At 35.5% G+C, this 15,749-nt stretch overlaps 1 protein-coding gene across 1 annotated transcript in view; it reads right to left on the bottom strand.

The window, feature by feature from the left end:
- LOC131842263 (acetyl-CoA carboxylase) overlaps positions 1 to 15,749 on the bottom strand; it is a 62,884-nt gene that overhangs the window by 11,363 nt on the left and 35,772 nt on the right. Inside the window, exons 17-38 of the mRNA XM_059190800.1 lie at positions 15,406 to 15,511; positions 14,597 to 14,734; positions 14,029 to 14,135; positions 12,948 to 13,084; positions 12,465 to 12,551; positions 11,798 to 11,880; positions 10,738 to 10,847; positions 10,048 to 10,176; positions 8,822 to 9,004; positions 8,532 to 8,671; positions 7,860 to 8,070; positions 7,414 to 7,506; positions 6,850 to 7,007; positions 6,114 to 6,294; positions 5,274 to 5,389; positions 4,589 to 4,709; positions 4,183 to 4,279; positions 3,272 to 3,378; positions 3,056 to 3,157; positions 2,349 to 2,451; positions 1,671 to 1,771; positions 894 to 1,064 (exon numbers count right to left, since the gene is read on the bottom strand). Of these exons, the coding sequence (XP_059046783.1) occupies positions 894 to 1,064; positions 1,671 to 1,771; positions 2,349 to 2,451; positions 3,056 to 3,157; positions 3,272 to 3,378; positions 4,183 to 4,279; positions 4,589 to 4,709; positions 5,274 to 5,389; positions 6,114 to 6,294; positions 6,850 to 7,007; positions 7,414 to 7,506; positions 7,860 to 8,070; positions 8,532 to 8,671; positions 8,822 to 9,004; positions 10,048 to 10,176; positions 10,738 to 10,847; positions 11,798 to 11,880; positions 12,465 to 12,551; positions 12,948 to 13,084; positions 14,029 to 14,135; positions 14,597 to 14,734; positions 15,406 to 15,511 (2,781 nt within the window). The remainder of the gene's footprint in view (positions 1 to 893; positions 1,065 to 1,670; positions 1,772 to 2,348; positions 2,452 to 3,055; positions 3,158 to 3,271; positions 3,379 to 4,182; positions 4,280 to 4,588; positions 4,710 to 5,273; positions 5,390 to 6,113; positions 6,295 to 6,849; positions 7,008 to 7,413; positions 7,507 to 7,859; positions 8,071 to 8,531; positions 8,672 to 8,821; positions 9,005 to 10,047; positions 10,177 to 10,737; positions 10,848 to 11,797; positions 11,881 to 12,464; positions 12,552 to 12,947; positions 13,085 to 14,028; positions 14,136 to 14,596; positions 14,735 to 15,405; positions 15,512 to 15,749) is intronic.

Genomic DNA, 15,749 nt, shown 5'->3' on the forward strand with positions numbered 1-15,749 from the left:
TCTATCTTTTATTTATTAACGGAAAACCAAGGCTATACACATATTGACTCAATAAAAGTACACTAAACCACTGACAGGCATTTACAAAGAACAACAGATTAATTGTTTTGTTAAATTCGACATCACATATAAAGAAAATACAAATCGAGATTATAAAATTAGAATAATTACAAGAGTACAATAACAAGTAATAAATCTATATATATGTAACTCAAAGGTGACTGACATAGTGATCTATTAACGCACAGCCCAAACCACTGGACGGATAGGGCTGCAATTTAGCATGCTGGTAGATGTTATGACGTAGGCATCTGCTAAGAATTTGATTAATTCTACCCCCAAATAAATAGGGCGGATAAAATAGGGGATGAAAGTTTGTATGAAACTTTGTAAATTTTAAACCGATCGGGCTGAGACTTTGCATGCTAAAGCTACTAAAACGTAGGCATCCCCTAAGGAAGGATTTTGATAAATTTCACCCCTAAGGGGATAAAATAGGGGATGAAAGTACTGTAAAGCCGCAAAAACTATACATCATTAATAATAATACTTCTTAACGCGAGCGAAACCGTGGGCAAAAGCTAGTCTAAGATAAGATCAGATCTGAGGACATGCAAGTTTGTGTAGATAGAGTCGCGGATAACAGCGGTTATGGTTATTATAGTTTTATTTTATGTGTATATAGGAAAAAAGACTTAGAATACAGAGACATATATTAGGAACGATTATCAAGACATTGAAGTATAAACAAGGATGTAGAATAAATGAACTAAGAACTAGAAATTTTAATACAAATTTAGAATAAGAAATACATTTCTGATTAGTCAGTACAGTATACAATGATGCTTATAATTCAGGCATAGTATATATAAGTATATTCAAATAGGACTTACCCTTGGTATCCTGAGTTCTCTCGCATACTGCGACGCCTTGTAGTAGACCAGATCCTCTTGAGGGCCAAACGACCCCATGTAGTATGTGAGATCGTTCGCTATGAGGATGATGTCACGACCGTCGGGGCACTCCGGCGTGAATAGGGTCAAACGCCACGCTACCATGCCCACCTGTTCAAAAATCAGATTTGTTTTATTGCTCAGGTACGTTTTACATAATGATATCTGTATGGGTATCTATTAAGCGGCCAAGAAGTATGTGTGAAGTAAGTTTGAGATGACAATAGCTACATTTACAGGTACACTCTCACGCTCGAATCGGCTTTCAAACAAAAGTGTGCATGTAAAGAGAACAAGACGAAAAAGGACGCGCGTGATACGCCCGCTCGTGGAATCCCGCGTACTCCAATCGTGCGTGCTTGCACGCGTTTTTGCATAATTATCTCTGCAAAATAGTGGATATGAGGATATCTAATTACAGATTTGTTAATAATTTATAAATCTTAGACATGTCTACTGAAAATAAAATCAAATAAAACAATGCATAAACGATACGGACGATATCGCGCACGAAATAGTGAACGTAAAAAAAACTGAAAGAGTTATGTATGGAAGTGTCGTCATTTTTGAGGATGAAACGATGAAACTTTTTCATTTAGCTTTTATTGGGTTAGGTCATTAAATATTTTTTTCATTATTTGGTCAAGGCCACTATTTTCGCGGACGAAGTCGCGGGTACAGCTAGTACAAAATAAATAAATCACAATATAAACTCACGGTATTCTGTCCAGGTAGTCGGGTCACCTCGACCACCCGTCTCTCCCCGTCTGGTTCTATCACTAACTCCACTGATGACATCACGTTATCAGGCTGTGGACCTGTACATGGTTAAAAACAATCATTATATTATTAATATTAAAATGTAAGGGTACTATTTAAAGGTTGTCTGGAAGAGATTGCAAAGCGATAAGACCGCCTTTTATACCTTATGATTCCTGAAGAGTCACTAAGATTTAAACAATACCTTGATCTTATTCCAACGGTTCATGTGTCCGTTGGTCCGTCGTGATGTTTGTCACAATATTATCTTCTAGAAACTTATACTATATATAATATAACTTATACAATATATACTTAATATTATGGATTTAAAATTTTCAATAGTCTTAGATTCTGTTGGGCCAATCATATTGGAATTAAAATATATATACACGTCTATATTTTCTTTGTATGGGGTCATAAAATTTAAATTAGTCCTACTAGTTTTAATAGAGTATAATTTGGTTAGTTCCAAACCGATTTTCTTACTCTCATTCGTATTAACTAATCAACGGAAATTAAAAAAAATCATTAAAGTTTGAGATCTATTATTTCCGCAGTATGTGAAGAAAATTCTCAAATACTTAATTGTAATAAATAATAATAATAATAGTAACTGTATAAGATGGTAGTTACCGTCGATGCTGCCATCCTCGATGCAGTCCCGCCAGCGTCGCTCCACCGTCTGCCGGAACATATCCGGGATATCGTACACGTATGTGGTTCCTTGTGACGTAGCCTATGTACAAAACAAAATCAAATCAAATCAAAACAGAACAGTGCTTATAGTTTATCAATATTGGAATCATTTCGCAAAAACAGAAGAAATAAAATGTTGGACTTTGACGGCTTCCGTTATCTAGCGGTTGAGCAACCTACCTAAGCTATTGATTCATCGCACGGTACTAATATATGTATTCCTGAGTATGATTGTTTGTATTGATCTGGGTATTTTCTATGTATACAGTTGTCTAGAACCCATAACACAAACTCTGCTTAGCTTTGGACTAGATGATGATGCTGTGTGAGTTCTATTCGGTATTTAAATATATATATATAAATATATATTTATTTATTTATTTATTTATTTTAGGTAATCAACAGCTTATACAATTTATAGACAATATATAGTATTACTTAGTTAGTAAAGCCAATAACAGATACCTCATGAATTTATCTTTAATATTAAAGTTATATTTAAATTGGTTATATAAAACAATACAGTTACACACTTAAACATTTAAACAGGTCAGAACCAATATAAATATATATATATATATATGCCAAGCATCGACCATCAGCTTGGATGACTGACTGTAGTAATATAGAAATGTTAGACTTACCAAAAATCTCTTCTGTTGCAAGTAATCTTTGGTGACATACGGCGTTGATATCGGCAGTCCATGCATAGGACCCTGCCGCGGACCGTACGAATGGAACATTATCTGCAAAATACAATAATAATAATAATAATAATACACAGTAAAAACCCAGCAAAAGCTGCGAAAACAAAATATATCACAAGTATTTAGTACAAAGTGTCACTTATTATTACTTACCACTCCGGTGTTGGGATCTGATACCTCTTCGTAAGTATACACGTCGAGCGAGTACCCAGAACCGTTAGACAGGCACAGCCGTACATTCTTCGTCGGCGCTCCGGGGCCTACATACAAAAAGTAAAACTTACATACATATCAAACAAATATATAGCATACCATAAAAACTTGTCTCGTTTGATTTATCTAAGACTAGGCTAGACTATGGGTCTCGCTTCGTATGCGTGTACATTTCTAGACCGCCATCTATGGACGGTGATCAAACGCAATACTAAATAAAACATCGAAATAATTGTCTATTATTTGATTAAATAATCCCACTAAAATACTGCAAACAAATGCACCTCATCTTTTATCACTATTCCTATCGTGCGTTCGTTCGTTCATTATGAATTAACTTACAGTAACTACTTGTAGGTGGTAATTCTTTTTTACGTAATACAAACAGACATTACGATTTTATTATAGGTAAAGATATATGCTAAAACTGTCAAAGAAAGAAAAGTATATTCCCTTAACAAGAACATTCTCTTCATGACATTTCTTTCGGACTACTCTAATGCTGTTGGCCGCAGCAGACTTTACAGCTTTGGATGATAGGGGGCGAATGCAGATGGCACTCCAAACCCGCAGAAGGACTTAAGGAGCGCCTGAAGGCAAAGTCCCGCCTGGCGGATACGACTTCAGTCTGAGAGCACCCCGCCAGGGGTTCGAACCTCGGCTCAGGCCGTAATTTCGAATCCCGTTTCGTTCGGACGGAGGATCGATCGGAAAAATGTACAATGTGTTAAAACATATAGAGCCATCGCGTTGTAGAATTCAAACATAAACGTGTTAGCGACATCTAGTTTACTTTTAAGAACTATTATGTACTACGAACTAAATATTAACGTAAACAGTGAGAAACTCACCAATCCTGAGTGTGAATCGTATCTCGGCCTGCAGCACCCTCAGTTTCCAGAGGCGAGGTCCGTACCTCATCACCATACCGAGAACAGACTCTTCAATCTGCGAATATAAAGGAAAAATATTACAAAATTAAAAAAAACTGGATTACTCAAACAAAAAATCTTTATTCTAATTGTTTTTTGTTTGAATGCGCTAATTCCAGGAACTGCTAATTTGAGTTAAAATTCTTTAGTATTAATGATAGATTATGAAAAATAATCCTTTTGAGAACTTCCTTTCAATAATGTAATGCAGACAAAGTTCCACGGTTGAGCTAGTGATAACAAATTAGAAAGTACTACTTTTAGCCTAATTAATGTAGACAAAGTCACAGGTTATAGGAAGTAGGCGTTAGAAGTGTGTACTTACTTTAGAGGGGTCCATGATGACCGTGGGTCCGAAGTTGAGGAATATATGGTTGCAATCTGTACGCTTCGCTAGCGGATGGGAGAATGCCACTTCGAGTTCGTCCATAGCTTCCAACAGTACCCTGCAACATTAATCAAAACATAGCAACTACATAATCACGATAATAAAAACAAAAAACAAACTTATCCCATAGGTTAAGCATGTTTTTTTTCTATACCACGTAGGTGGCAAAAAAGCATACGGCCCATCTGTTGGTAAACAGTTACTGTAGCCTATAGACGCCTGAAACACTAGGAGTGTCACGTGCACGTTGCCGACCCTTAAGAAACCTTAATACACCCTTCTTGAAAAACACCATGCTGTAGTCTCATTCAATCTAACGCAGGTAGTTCATTCCACAATATAATCTTATGTTTCATATTTCATTTCCCTAACTAATATTAAAGGGAGGAAATATTTATGATATTTTGAACTTAATATAGACAGCTATTTAGTAATATTCATATGTGAAGCAAAACATTATACATTAGTTTGATTAATATTAAATAAATTTTGATTAATAAAATTTACGGGCTTTCTGTAAAGAGAGCATATAATTAAATCTACATAAAGCTGCAAACAGAAAACTCCTTAACATTAGTTTATTAAATAAAATGACTTATCTCATACAAGTGATATGACTGACCTTTCCCCTTCGTTTTGAAGATATTCAAAACTGGCCTCCTTGGTAATAAGGTCTTGGTGTCTGATGATGGATCGGATGAAGAAGCGGTAGTCTGTAACTTCTTGGCCTTTCTTCACCTAAATATTTAAAAAAAAATGATTAGAATAGAATAGAAAATCATTTATTCAAATAAACTTACATTGAAGCACTTTTGAATAGTCATTACATTTTTTAATCTACCGCTCGTTCGGAAAGCTGTCTCATCACAAGAAGAACGAGCAAGAAACTTGCGTGTTATGTTATCAATGTTTCAATATGTCAATGTTATCAATGGATCAATATCTTCAAGATATAAAACCATTTATTAGATAAAAACCCATTTGCATTTTACATTGGGTATATATTATTTTGTTTAATTCGGCTACAATTAGCATATGATCACAAATACTCACTGCGGAAACTTGACTACAGTTACGACTTTTTATGATCAAATGCTGACATTATTCAAATTCAAAATATCTTTATTCATGTAGGTCTATTACAGACTCTTATGATATGTCAGATGTACATATCATAAGTCTGTAATAGACCTACCTACCTATATCTCGTATTTTTTAATAATTAATGTCTGCACTAACATTGCGACACTTGTTTCGCCTCTGAACGAAGCATCATTAGGCATTGAATGGAGTTCGAATATAGCTTAGAAGCATAGTGTTGACTGTACTGCGAAAAACTATAACGCGAAGTCAAACAGTCAAGACTAGACTTTTAAGCTATATCCGAAATCTTTTTTCTCTGAGGATGTAAATTCTATCTATCTATCTGACCCGTCATTACCTGAAAAAGAAAGTATCTTACCTTCGCTTTCCCCAAATACAAATGCATCTTCTGGTTGCTGGTCGGCAACGCTTCCAGGTCATAACTCCTCATCCTGTACAGCTCCAGCTGGAATGCGGACGCCGGTTCTAGATGTCGGTAGATGGTGTCCTCTGTGAAGTCGTTACGTGCCCGGTATGTGAAGAACTTGGGGAATTGTCGCCTGCAATATATTTCATTCATATATCTTTCTAATATTATAAACGCGAAAGTTTGTGAGTATGGATGGATGAATGTTTGTTACGCTTTCACGGAACGGATTTTGATGAAACTTTATAGTATAGTTTATAGCTTATATATCAGAATAACACACGTTGTAAACTTCGCTAACGCGAATAAAACCAATTTATATTAACTAACAAATTACAATTCTTTGTTTCTACATTCGATCGCTACGTATGTATAATTTATTTTTCCTAGGGTAACTGACTGTAATCTTCAAATATCATAGACAAAATTTGTGCATTTGAGATTGTATTGTAAAAGGGCCAAATAAAGGGCAAAATTAAAACATTGGAGGCCAAAAGTCGTAATGTTGTTCGTGTAGTTACTGTAGAACGTGAACTAACTTGATGAGCGATATGACAGTAATCCTTTATATCCGCTTGAATTCTGGCAGAATTTTCCGGAGCGGCGGAACGCCGTACCGTCGTCACTCTCAGTGAGAGTGGCGTGTACCAGGGAGAGAGTGAGAGTGAGAGAGCGGGCGTGTACTGACTTGATGAGCGACATGAAGGTGATCCTGCGGATCCGCTTGTGGTGCAGCTCGTGGCGGTGCGCGCGGCAGAAGTTGCCGAAGCGGCGGGACACCGCGCCGTCGTCGCTCTCCCCGCTGTCTCGTACGCCGATCATCAGGATGTGGATCGGCTCCAGCGGCTGACATACACACATACAACAATAATATCCTCGGATAATTCACACAACGTCATACAGCGCCAAGCTAAGCAGAGCTTGTATTATGGCTACTATACATATTACTAATATTATAAACGCGAAAGTTTGTGTGTATGGATGGATCTTTGTTACTCTTTCACGCAAAAACTTTTCTTTTATTGTGTCATTGATAATCAAATAGAGATACTGCCTGTACCATCGATATACGTTGGAATAAAATAAACAATCAATAAAATAGTTGAAACCATAGTTGATAATTCTATTTAGAATTAAGCACGTCCATATCCAATACTTATTTCTGCCCAACAAGATATAGCAACGGGTACAATGGAAATAAAATAATTTTTAACAATCTCTATATATTTTCTCCGTGCCGTTATATACTCACAACATCATCAGCGTCAGGGATCTTGTAGTCGTGGCCCATATTGATGCTCGTGCTGTCCCGACTCTCGCTGCCCTCCTGTAGTACTTGCAAGTCCTAGAAAAAAAGATGGATTACTTAAAGGGCCAAATGATGGACAGTAAGTTAGCTAGATGGAAAGATGGGTAGGAAGTTGCAGAAGTAGGTAATAATTTGTTCTAACTAACAATGCAACGAAAACTACTACCTTTAAAAAGTTGAATCATACGCATCTACGTCTCTATCATCAAAACATTTTTAACAATTTCTTCTTAATGACACCATGCAAAGCCACGGCAAAGTCACAATAATACTTGACTGATTTTAAAAAATCCTTTCACTCATAGCTTACATTATCAAAGAATAACTAATAAAAATAGCTGTTCTTAAAAGGTAGAGATCCCTAATTGGTTAATAGAACGGTTACATACTTCTCTTCTGACCGAAGCAGAGCTGGCGAAGTCGTGAACGAGATCCAACAGTTCGTCGGCGTACTGCACGAACTGATCAAACGATGTGAACGCTGCCAGCGCCCCAGTTCGATGATGACACTTCCTCATTGCCGCTGTACAAAGCTCCGCCGGTATACCCTCCTGGTCCTGTGCCGCGGACAGCTCGATTTCCGACTGGCTGATTGGAATCCTGATAACGGAAATATATTTCGATTCAATGAGCGAAAGAACGAATGAAGAGTAACAAATTGGATGAGTCAATTATTCGTTCACTAATTCAATCACACAGTGAACGAATGACTTCTTTTATAGATGAGGCAATACTTAAGTGAAAGAATAGGTTTATTACTTTATGAAGGAAATAGTTATTAAATTGTTATACTTGCGGTAACATACTAATGAAAGCAATATTTACATACTAAAATAGTTACTTATTAAACACAAATAACAAGAATGCACAGACTAGTTAGAAATTACAAAATTTTATATAAAGTAAAAAGGTACTTTATATAAAATTTTAAGGTAGGTATATTACCGAATGTGACCTTAGTTTGAGTTAGAATTTCCAGCACATTGTTTCATGACTTTTAAATAAAATTAGCAAGCAGACAGTAACATAAGTTATCTGGAATACTAAAGTGTTAGATTTACCTGTTGGGGTGTCCGGTGGGTAGCACGAACTGGAAGTGAACGACGCCCAGCTCCCCAGACAACGCCAGGTGTTGAAGGCAAGCAATGTCGTAAGACGTGTACGCGCGACGCACGTATACCTCCAGAGCCGCATTGCATACCTGAGTAACATCACTTAGATATATAATTTTGTAGAAATAATGTGATTAGAATATTTTTAGGATTCAACTTAATAGCGTTCAATTATATAATTGAACACTATTAAGTATTAAAAATATATAATATATTTGTATTATTTCGTTACCACTTACCGCAGCATTTGTGTGATAAAAGAAATCGTGAAGTATATCAAATATGGACGTTTCAGATAGTATTAACTTCTGCAAGTTCTCCGGATGGAAATCGTGGCCGTACATGTCCACTGCCGACAAGAATATCGACTCCATTTGATTGTGACGGAGTTCATACGCGGGCTGATGGGCGGCGATTAGGACCTGTCAAGAGAACATATTCAATTAAATGAACAATTACTACTTTATATACAAGAGATTAGCTGCCTTTACAAGTACGCTCTTTCACGCGCAAATCGGATATTTTATAGGAAAGGTTGTGCATATAAATGTAGATAAATAGAATGAGAAAGAGAGCGCGAGAGTTCTTCAATCGTGCGTGCTTTAGCGCCTTTTATTAATTATCACTTCAAAATGGCGGACCTCTGACTCTGCAGCAAAGATATAATTACAGAGTTATGGCAAAAAAGTATTTTTGGAAAATAATATTTATAATTCATTCATTCATTCATTCATAATTTAAGAGCTACGCTCTTGTCGGTGGAGCTCTTGCCAATATTTATAATAGAATACTTGAAATTACAATTTTAAAAGTAAATAAAATGACATGAAACGTGAAGAATGAAGTGAAAACAGAATATAGTAAAATGCAGTCACGTTTGCGCGTGCTAGCCTTAATGCGCTAAATCACGTGCACTTCTGATCGCGCGTGAAAACGTGTAAAGGCAGGTTTTTTAATTGAAGAAGTCAAGTCGTCAAGTTCACATTACGTATCGAGAGAATCTACTAGAATACTTGTTGCAAAATAATGTTGCGTTTCATATATATGTTTTAAGAATCATTCTAATCATCATTAAATTCTTCTAATAATACTCATTTTAACATTTCCACATAAAACAATTAAAATAGAAGATAACAGAAAATCCTTTATTCAAATAAACTTAATTTAAGCACTTTTGAATAGTCATAGTTATAATTTTTTCTAATCTACGGCTCATTCGGAAAACTCTCTCAACATAAAGAAGAATGAGCAAGAAACTTGCGTATTGCTCTTTTAAATAATCGTTAACTTTATATTTTTATGTCGAAACGTGTTTATACAAAACAAAACTAGCAATTTTATTACGGTTAAATATTATATTAAATACACAATAAAGTTAAATCAGTCGTAGTGATTAGAGCAGACCAGTTCCTACAAGCAGAGTTTGTCTTCCGTAATGTTTCTCGTCGCTCAAATACTAACATACCTGTCTCGCTCTAAGCGCGACCCTGCTGTGCTCGGCTCTGTGTAGCGACGTAAGCTCGTTGAGGGTGGTAGCCAGCTCGTCGGTCAGTCCAGGCTCGTTGGACCATAGGTGATCGATCAGGAGCGTCACCTGAAGAGAAAATGTACGTGTTATTGGACTTCATGTACTGTAGCTATCTTTTGACTATCAAACCGTACTATTTTAACAAGTAAAGTAAATTATAATTAGTAATTAAACCTTATACTTCACAAGTAAAGTAGAATTAGTAATTAAACCATAATAATTTTGGCATAGGGTTTTATTTTGAGTGTAGCTTTTGATATTCGGGATTTGTTCCCTTAGTCGGTTCTTACGGCATCCTGGTTTATGGAAATTATTCAATAAATAGCAAATGATTTTACGATTGAGTTTATGTAATACTGTATGCTTTTTTTTATCAATCTATCTTCACGTAAAATTTCATTAATATCTGTTTAGACATTTAGTATGTCAAACTAACAGACGTTCGAATTTATAATATACATACGGTTTATGATAATCACATAGTCGTTAATTCTGATCCAAATAGACATTTTACTAGTCGCTTAAAATTCGCAGAGTTATTGCTTCTAACATGTCAGAGATAATTAATATTATATACTTTTTAAAGAGCGTTGTAAATGAGAAAATTAAATAGTTATTTATACAAACCAGTAAATTCTTCTTGGAGACTTGATTGTGGGAGAATATAATATTGGCAACCGCTTGCATATCGTCCTTGTAGCGGTCGCGGAGCGCCACCACGCATTTGTCGTATGACCCTGAATATAACGATTACTATAATAATAATACCTCTATGCCATAGACAAATGAAAAAGAAAAAAAATCCTGAACAATACACACAACGTCATCTAGTCCCAACGTAAGCAGAGCTTGAGTTATTGGTACTAGACAACTGATATAAATACTTAGATATTTTTTTCGTAAATATATACCTAGTACAAACAATCATACTCATGAATACAAATGCTTGTATGGTGCGAGGCATCAAATGCGTGTCCATCGGATATAAAGTTGTGTATATATTATGTATCTATTTTTAAAAACTAAACATAAGATCTATGTATTTATATCAGTTGTCTAGTGCCCACAACACAAACTCTGCTTAGCTTGGGACTAGGTGACGCTGTTGAATTGTCCTGAGTTATTTGTTAATTTATTTTTTACCTTGTCTATCTGGGATTAGTTATTTTTAAACTATATTACTCTCGACGTTTCGACTAGGTTGCATTGCTCATGCCTAGTCGAAACGTCGGCAGAGGTACATTAAATTAAATAGCTTTATTTACCCTAAAATTATTCGTCTTACAACCCGGTTGACAATACATATAATGTATCTGCGATCAGTCAATTAGTTTTTATCAAATTTCATTGCGATATTTATTTCTTTACATCATATTAAGTAAGCTTAACAGTTTCCAAATATGCCCACTTATGAAGATATATACATACACATCATTACATAGTATAAAACAAAGTCGCTGCCGCTGTCTGTCCGTCCCCATGTATGCTTAAATCTTTAAAACTACGCAACAGATTTTGAAACGGTTTTTTTAATAGATAGAGTCATTCAAGAGGAAGGTTCATATATATATATTATATGTACACCCGTGCGAAGCTAGGCGAGACGTCTATATATAATACACTAATTACAAAGAAAACAATCTTAATTTTACATACTACACAATTAATTATATAAAAAAATACTCACCCAGCTGGAAGTGACTTTCGACCAGATAATACTGCTTAAGTAGATCGTGCACAGCTGCCTTCATACGACCTCGTATGCCATTCCTAAGGGTATGAGCAAGTAAGTTTTAGGGTTAATATATTTTAAATATATCACACACTAGTTATTACCCGTGACTTTATACGCTTTGTCTTAAATAAAAAATATATGCCATATCCGTCCTGGTGAAACGTTCAATTAACGGCTCCATGAATCTAGCGGTTTAATACACCGCTTTACTTCCGACAGTCGCGGGTTCGATTGCTCAAACGATACAAATACGTGTATTCACGAGTATGATTGTATCAGTTTGGGATTTTTCTATGTATATTATGTATTTACAAAGAAATATATGTATGTATTTATACCAGTTGTTCAGTATCCATGTCAGAAGTTCTGCTTTGCTTGGAACTAGATGGCGTTGTGTGAATTGTCCTGAGATATAGTATATTAACTATATTACGTGATTTCTGTATTTTTTTAGTAAAAGATAGCGTATATCTGTCATCATGATGAAGATCCACAACATATGAGCACATCATATAATTTTTTTATTACAATCCGTTCAGTTTGAAAAGGTAACAAAGAAACAGAAAGACAAAAACACTTACAATAGAAAAATGAATTTAAACTGTTTTAAATTTCTTACCTGTATCTCTGGACTAATACGACAAGCGCCTGCGTACTCATAAAGAACACGTCCCTGTCAGCACGTTTAGCGAGCGACGCCGCGTGGCTGCAACAAGTATTATCTTCGTTACTTACATATAATTCAAATTAAAAAAAAATTTCGTTACTTACATATAATTCAAATTAAAAAAAAATCAAAAATATCATTTATTCATGTAGGACATTTTAGCCGCTTATGAACGTAATTTTTTTTTTATATTATAATTGTTTTCCCTACCGTCCAATTAAGTGTGTATCCAATTGGTAAGAACTGGCAAGAAACTCAATTGTATATTTTTTTAAAAGCCAATTATTTACAATGTACATTCATATAAGTTGATATACTCATATAGGTATCTATGTCTAACATTAAATGAAAATCCCTTGCATGAACAACTATTGCCATGCACGCTCGTCATCAATCAATTCACCAGAGACACATTCATAGATCCAATGTACTCACTGATCAATAACACTAGCAATCTGTTGACTCGGGAACTGCGCCAGAACACTGGTGATGTTCCTCTCGTACAGCGCCATCAGTTTGCGCACCTTCTTCTCCACAGCTATTGGTATACGACCGGACGTGGACGACAAGACCTGGTGGAGAACTTGGACATATGAAGTCTATCCTATACTAGTATAATAAACCGACTGATTTTGATATGAGCAAAATAAACTTTGGCACCAACGTGGCAGAATGAAAGAACGATCCTACCCCAGTCTTTCAAATTATTTTTTGGTTTGATATCTTCACCAAGAAGTTGATTATTTTTGACCCAGGCAAATTTGTACTCACGACCCTTGGGTTTAAATCAGGGTAGTAACCCAAAGTAGGTCACACAGCTCTATTGCATTCGCTATTATTATTTTACAAATACAAAAGGTATATTTGAACTCACAGCCTCGGCGGATATCAGGGTAATAAACCACTAGATTACAGCGTTTAGTTATATCAACTTATAAATACAAAACTGACAACTTCATGAGCATCAGTAAGAAACCGCTAGTTCCTTGAAAATTATTGTACAGGGGTAGTGGCCCAGTATGTAGTTAGTGTTTAATAATAATATTAAAAGAAATTCTTTCGTCTTCACTTTTATCATCATAACATAACTCATCCACGCTTGGCTAAGGCTCACGTGTTTGTATTACCCTTGTAAAAAGGGAGATATATAGAACATACATAAAAGAGTAATCATAATAGTAATCATTCAGCATACCATAATACAGAGTTTAACAGAGTAAAAATATAATAAAAACTTAAAAGCTCATCGCGCTATGAACTGAAACGGCCTCCAGCTTGTGCCGCAGCGTGTCATTGCAGCGCTGATTTTTCTTAGTTTATAATTTACAAAAAAAACAATCATTGTATCCAACGAGGGACATCGAGCCAGTGTAGCCAAAATATTAATAATGCAGTGTTGCTTCTTAGAATAGCCTTACCTTCTGGGCAAAGTAGCTACCAGCTTTCAAGTCACAAGTAACCTCGATGAGCCGCACTGAAATAGATGTGTTTAGTTTAACGTATCAACCAAACATACCTCTTGTAGTTCTAACAGCGGCAAGGACGGGTCCCGCAGACTCTGCATGAATTTTTCCACCACCTCCCGCAGTCTGGGCGTGTTGTATGGCTCGGGTAAGCAGTAACCTAAATATTAATTGAAAAATTATGATACTAATTAACTATCGGCCTCGGTGGTCTAGCGATGTAGCACGCCGCTTTACTTCCGATGGTCGCGGGTTCGATTCCTCGCACGGTACGGACTTGTATTCATAAGTATGATTGTTTGTATCGGTCAAAGTGTTTTTTATGTAAATATATTAATTGATTTATTAATTTTCAAAAATAAATAAATATTTATATCACTTGTCTAGTAGCCATAACACAAGCTCTGCTTACAGTGGGACTAGATGGCACTGTGTTAATTGTCCAGAAATATTTATTATTATTACTATTATTATTATTATTATTATATCTTTCTGCTGTGTAATTTAACTGCCATATCTCACACTTCAACCGGCGCCTACAAAGATTGCCAGAAATATATGCGACTGAGGTCCAAGTAAACATCTTTGTACAGTCGTCCTCAACATCAAATATATATTTACCTGCTAGTGTATTTTCCAATATAGCCCTATATTTGTTGTGGGCGTGGTTGAGTTTCTCTGACACCTGCGGGTTGTCCTCCAGAGGGAATTGCAACTTGTAGGGCTGCGCTGTCGTCACTAGTGACGGATCGTCCAGTTCTAAGACATACAATAATCTAATATATAAAATTCTTGTGTCACAGATTTCGTGTTTATACTCATCCGAAACGACTCTCCGATTATTATAAAATTTTATACGTATATTCATTAGGTTTGAGAATAGGTTTATACCACTAAGTGATAAAAAAATTATGTATGTGTATGTGTGTATAACCAACTAACAAAGTTGCTGGGACTGACAGGGAAAAGGCGAGTAAGTCGACAGAGAAAAAGATGGTCTGATGGCATTAAAGAAGTGGCCGGGGAAAACTGGATGAGCGTGGCTATGAAGAGATGAAAATGGAACAAATTGGAGGATGCTTTTACCCACATGGGACCATATACATACAGAAAATAAATTAGTCCTAACTTAAAATATTAATTTAATATATATATATACATATAATTAATTTAATTGTAATATATGGACAATAAAGCTTAAATAAATAAATGTGTGTATAAAGACACTATCATGTGTTTATACATACATACACATACATACATTTTTATAATATAGTCTTATATAGTTTATAGCACAGTCTTTGATAATAGAACCTTAATAATGTTCAAACATGAAATTAAAATTTATATATGGTCAAATTTCAACTAAGTCCTCAAGTAATATGAATACCAAAATAATGTAGTGTTAATAAATAAAATGTTATAATTACCCAAAGTTCCAATAAGTGAGCCCATATCAAGAACGGCACCTGGCCTCAAGGTCCATGTTACCTTGCCGGATTCTGGCGCTGACAGCGTCATCACCATTTTCATCACCTGATAAAAGAATCATCACCACAACCTTTAGATCACTTGTAGTTAAGAAATGTCATGTTTTTAGTTGTATTATGTTGTAATAAGCGTATAATATACAGATACGTTCATAAACTGAGGTAGGCAGAAACACCAGAAACTCCGAACCATACGGCCTCTGCACATATTCTACTTTGTACTCTGTAACTATTGTTCTTTGTATTAGTACGGGTTCTATGTATACTATATATATGTATATACA

Source organism: Achroia grisella, unplaced genomic scaffold (assembly GCF_030625045.1).
Source record: "Achroia grisella isolate CSIRO2021 unplaced genomic scaffold, CSIRO_AGI_Agris_v1 utg2156, whole genome shotgun sequence".
In the NCBI taxonomy this organism is placed as follows: Eukaryota; Metazoa; Arthropoda; class Insecta; order Lepidoptera; family Pyralidae; genus Achroia; species Achroia grisella.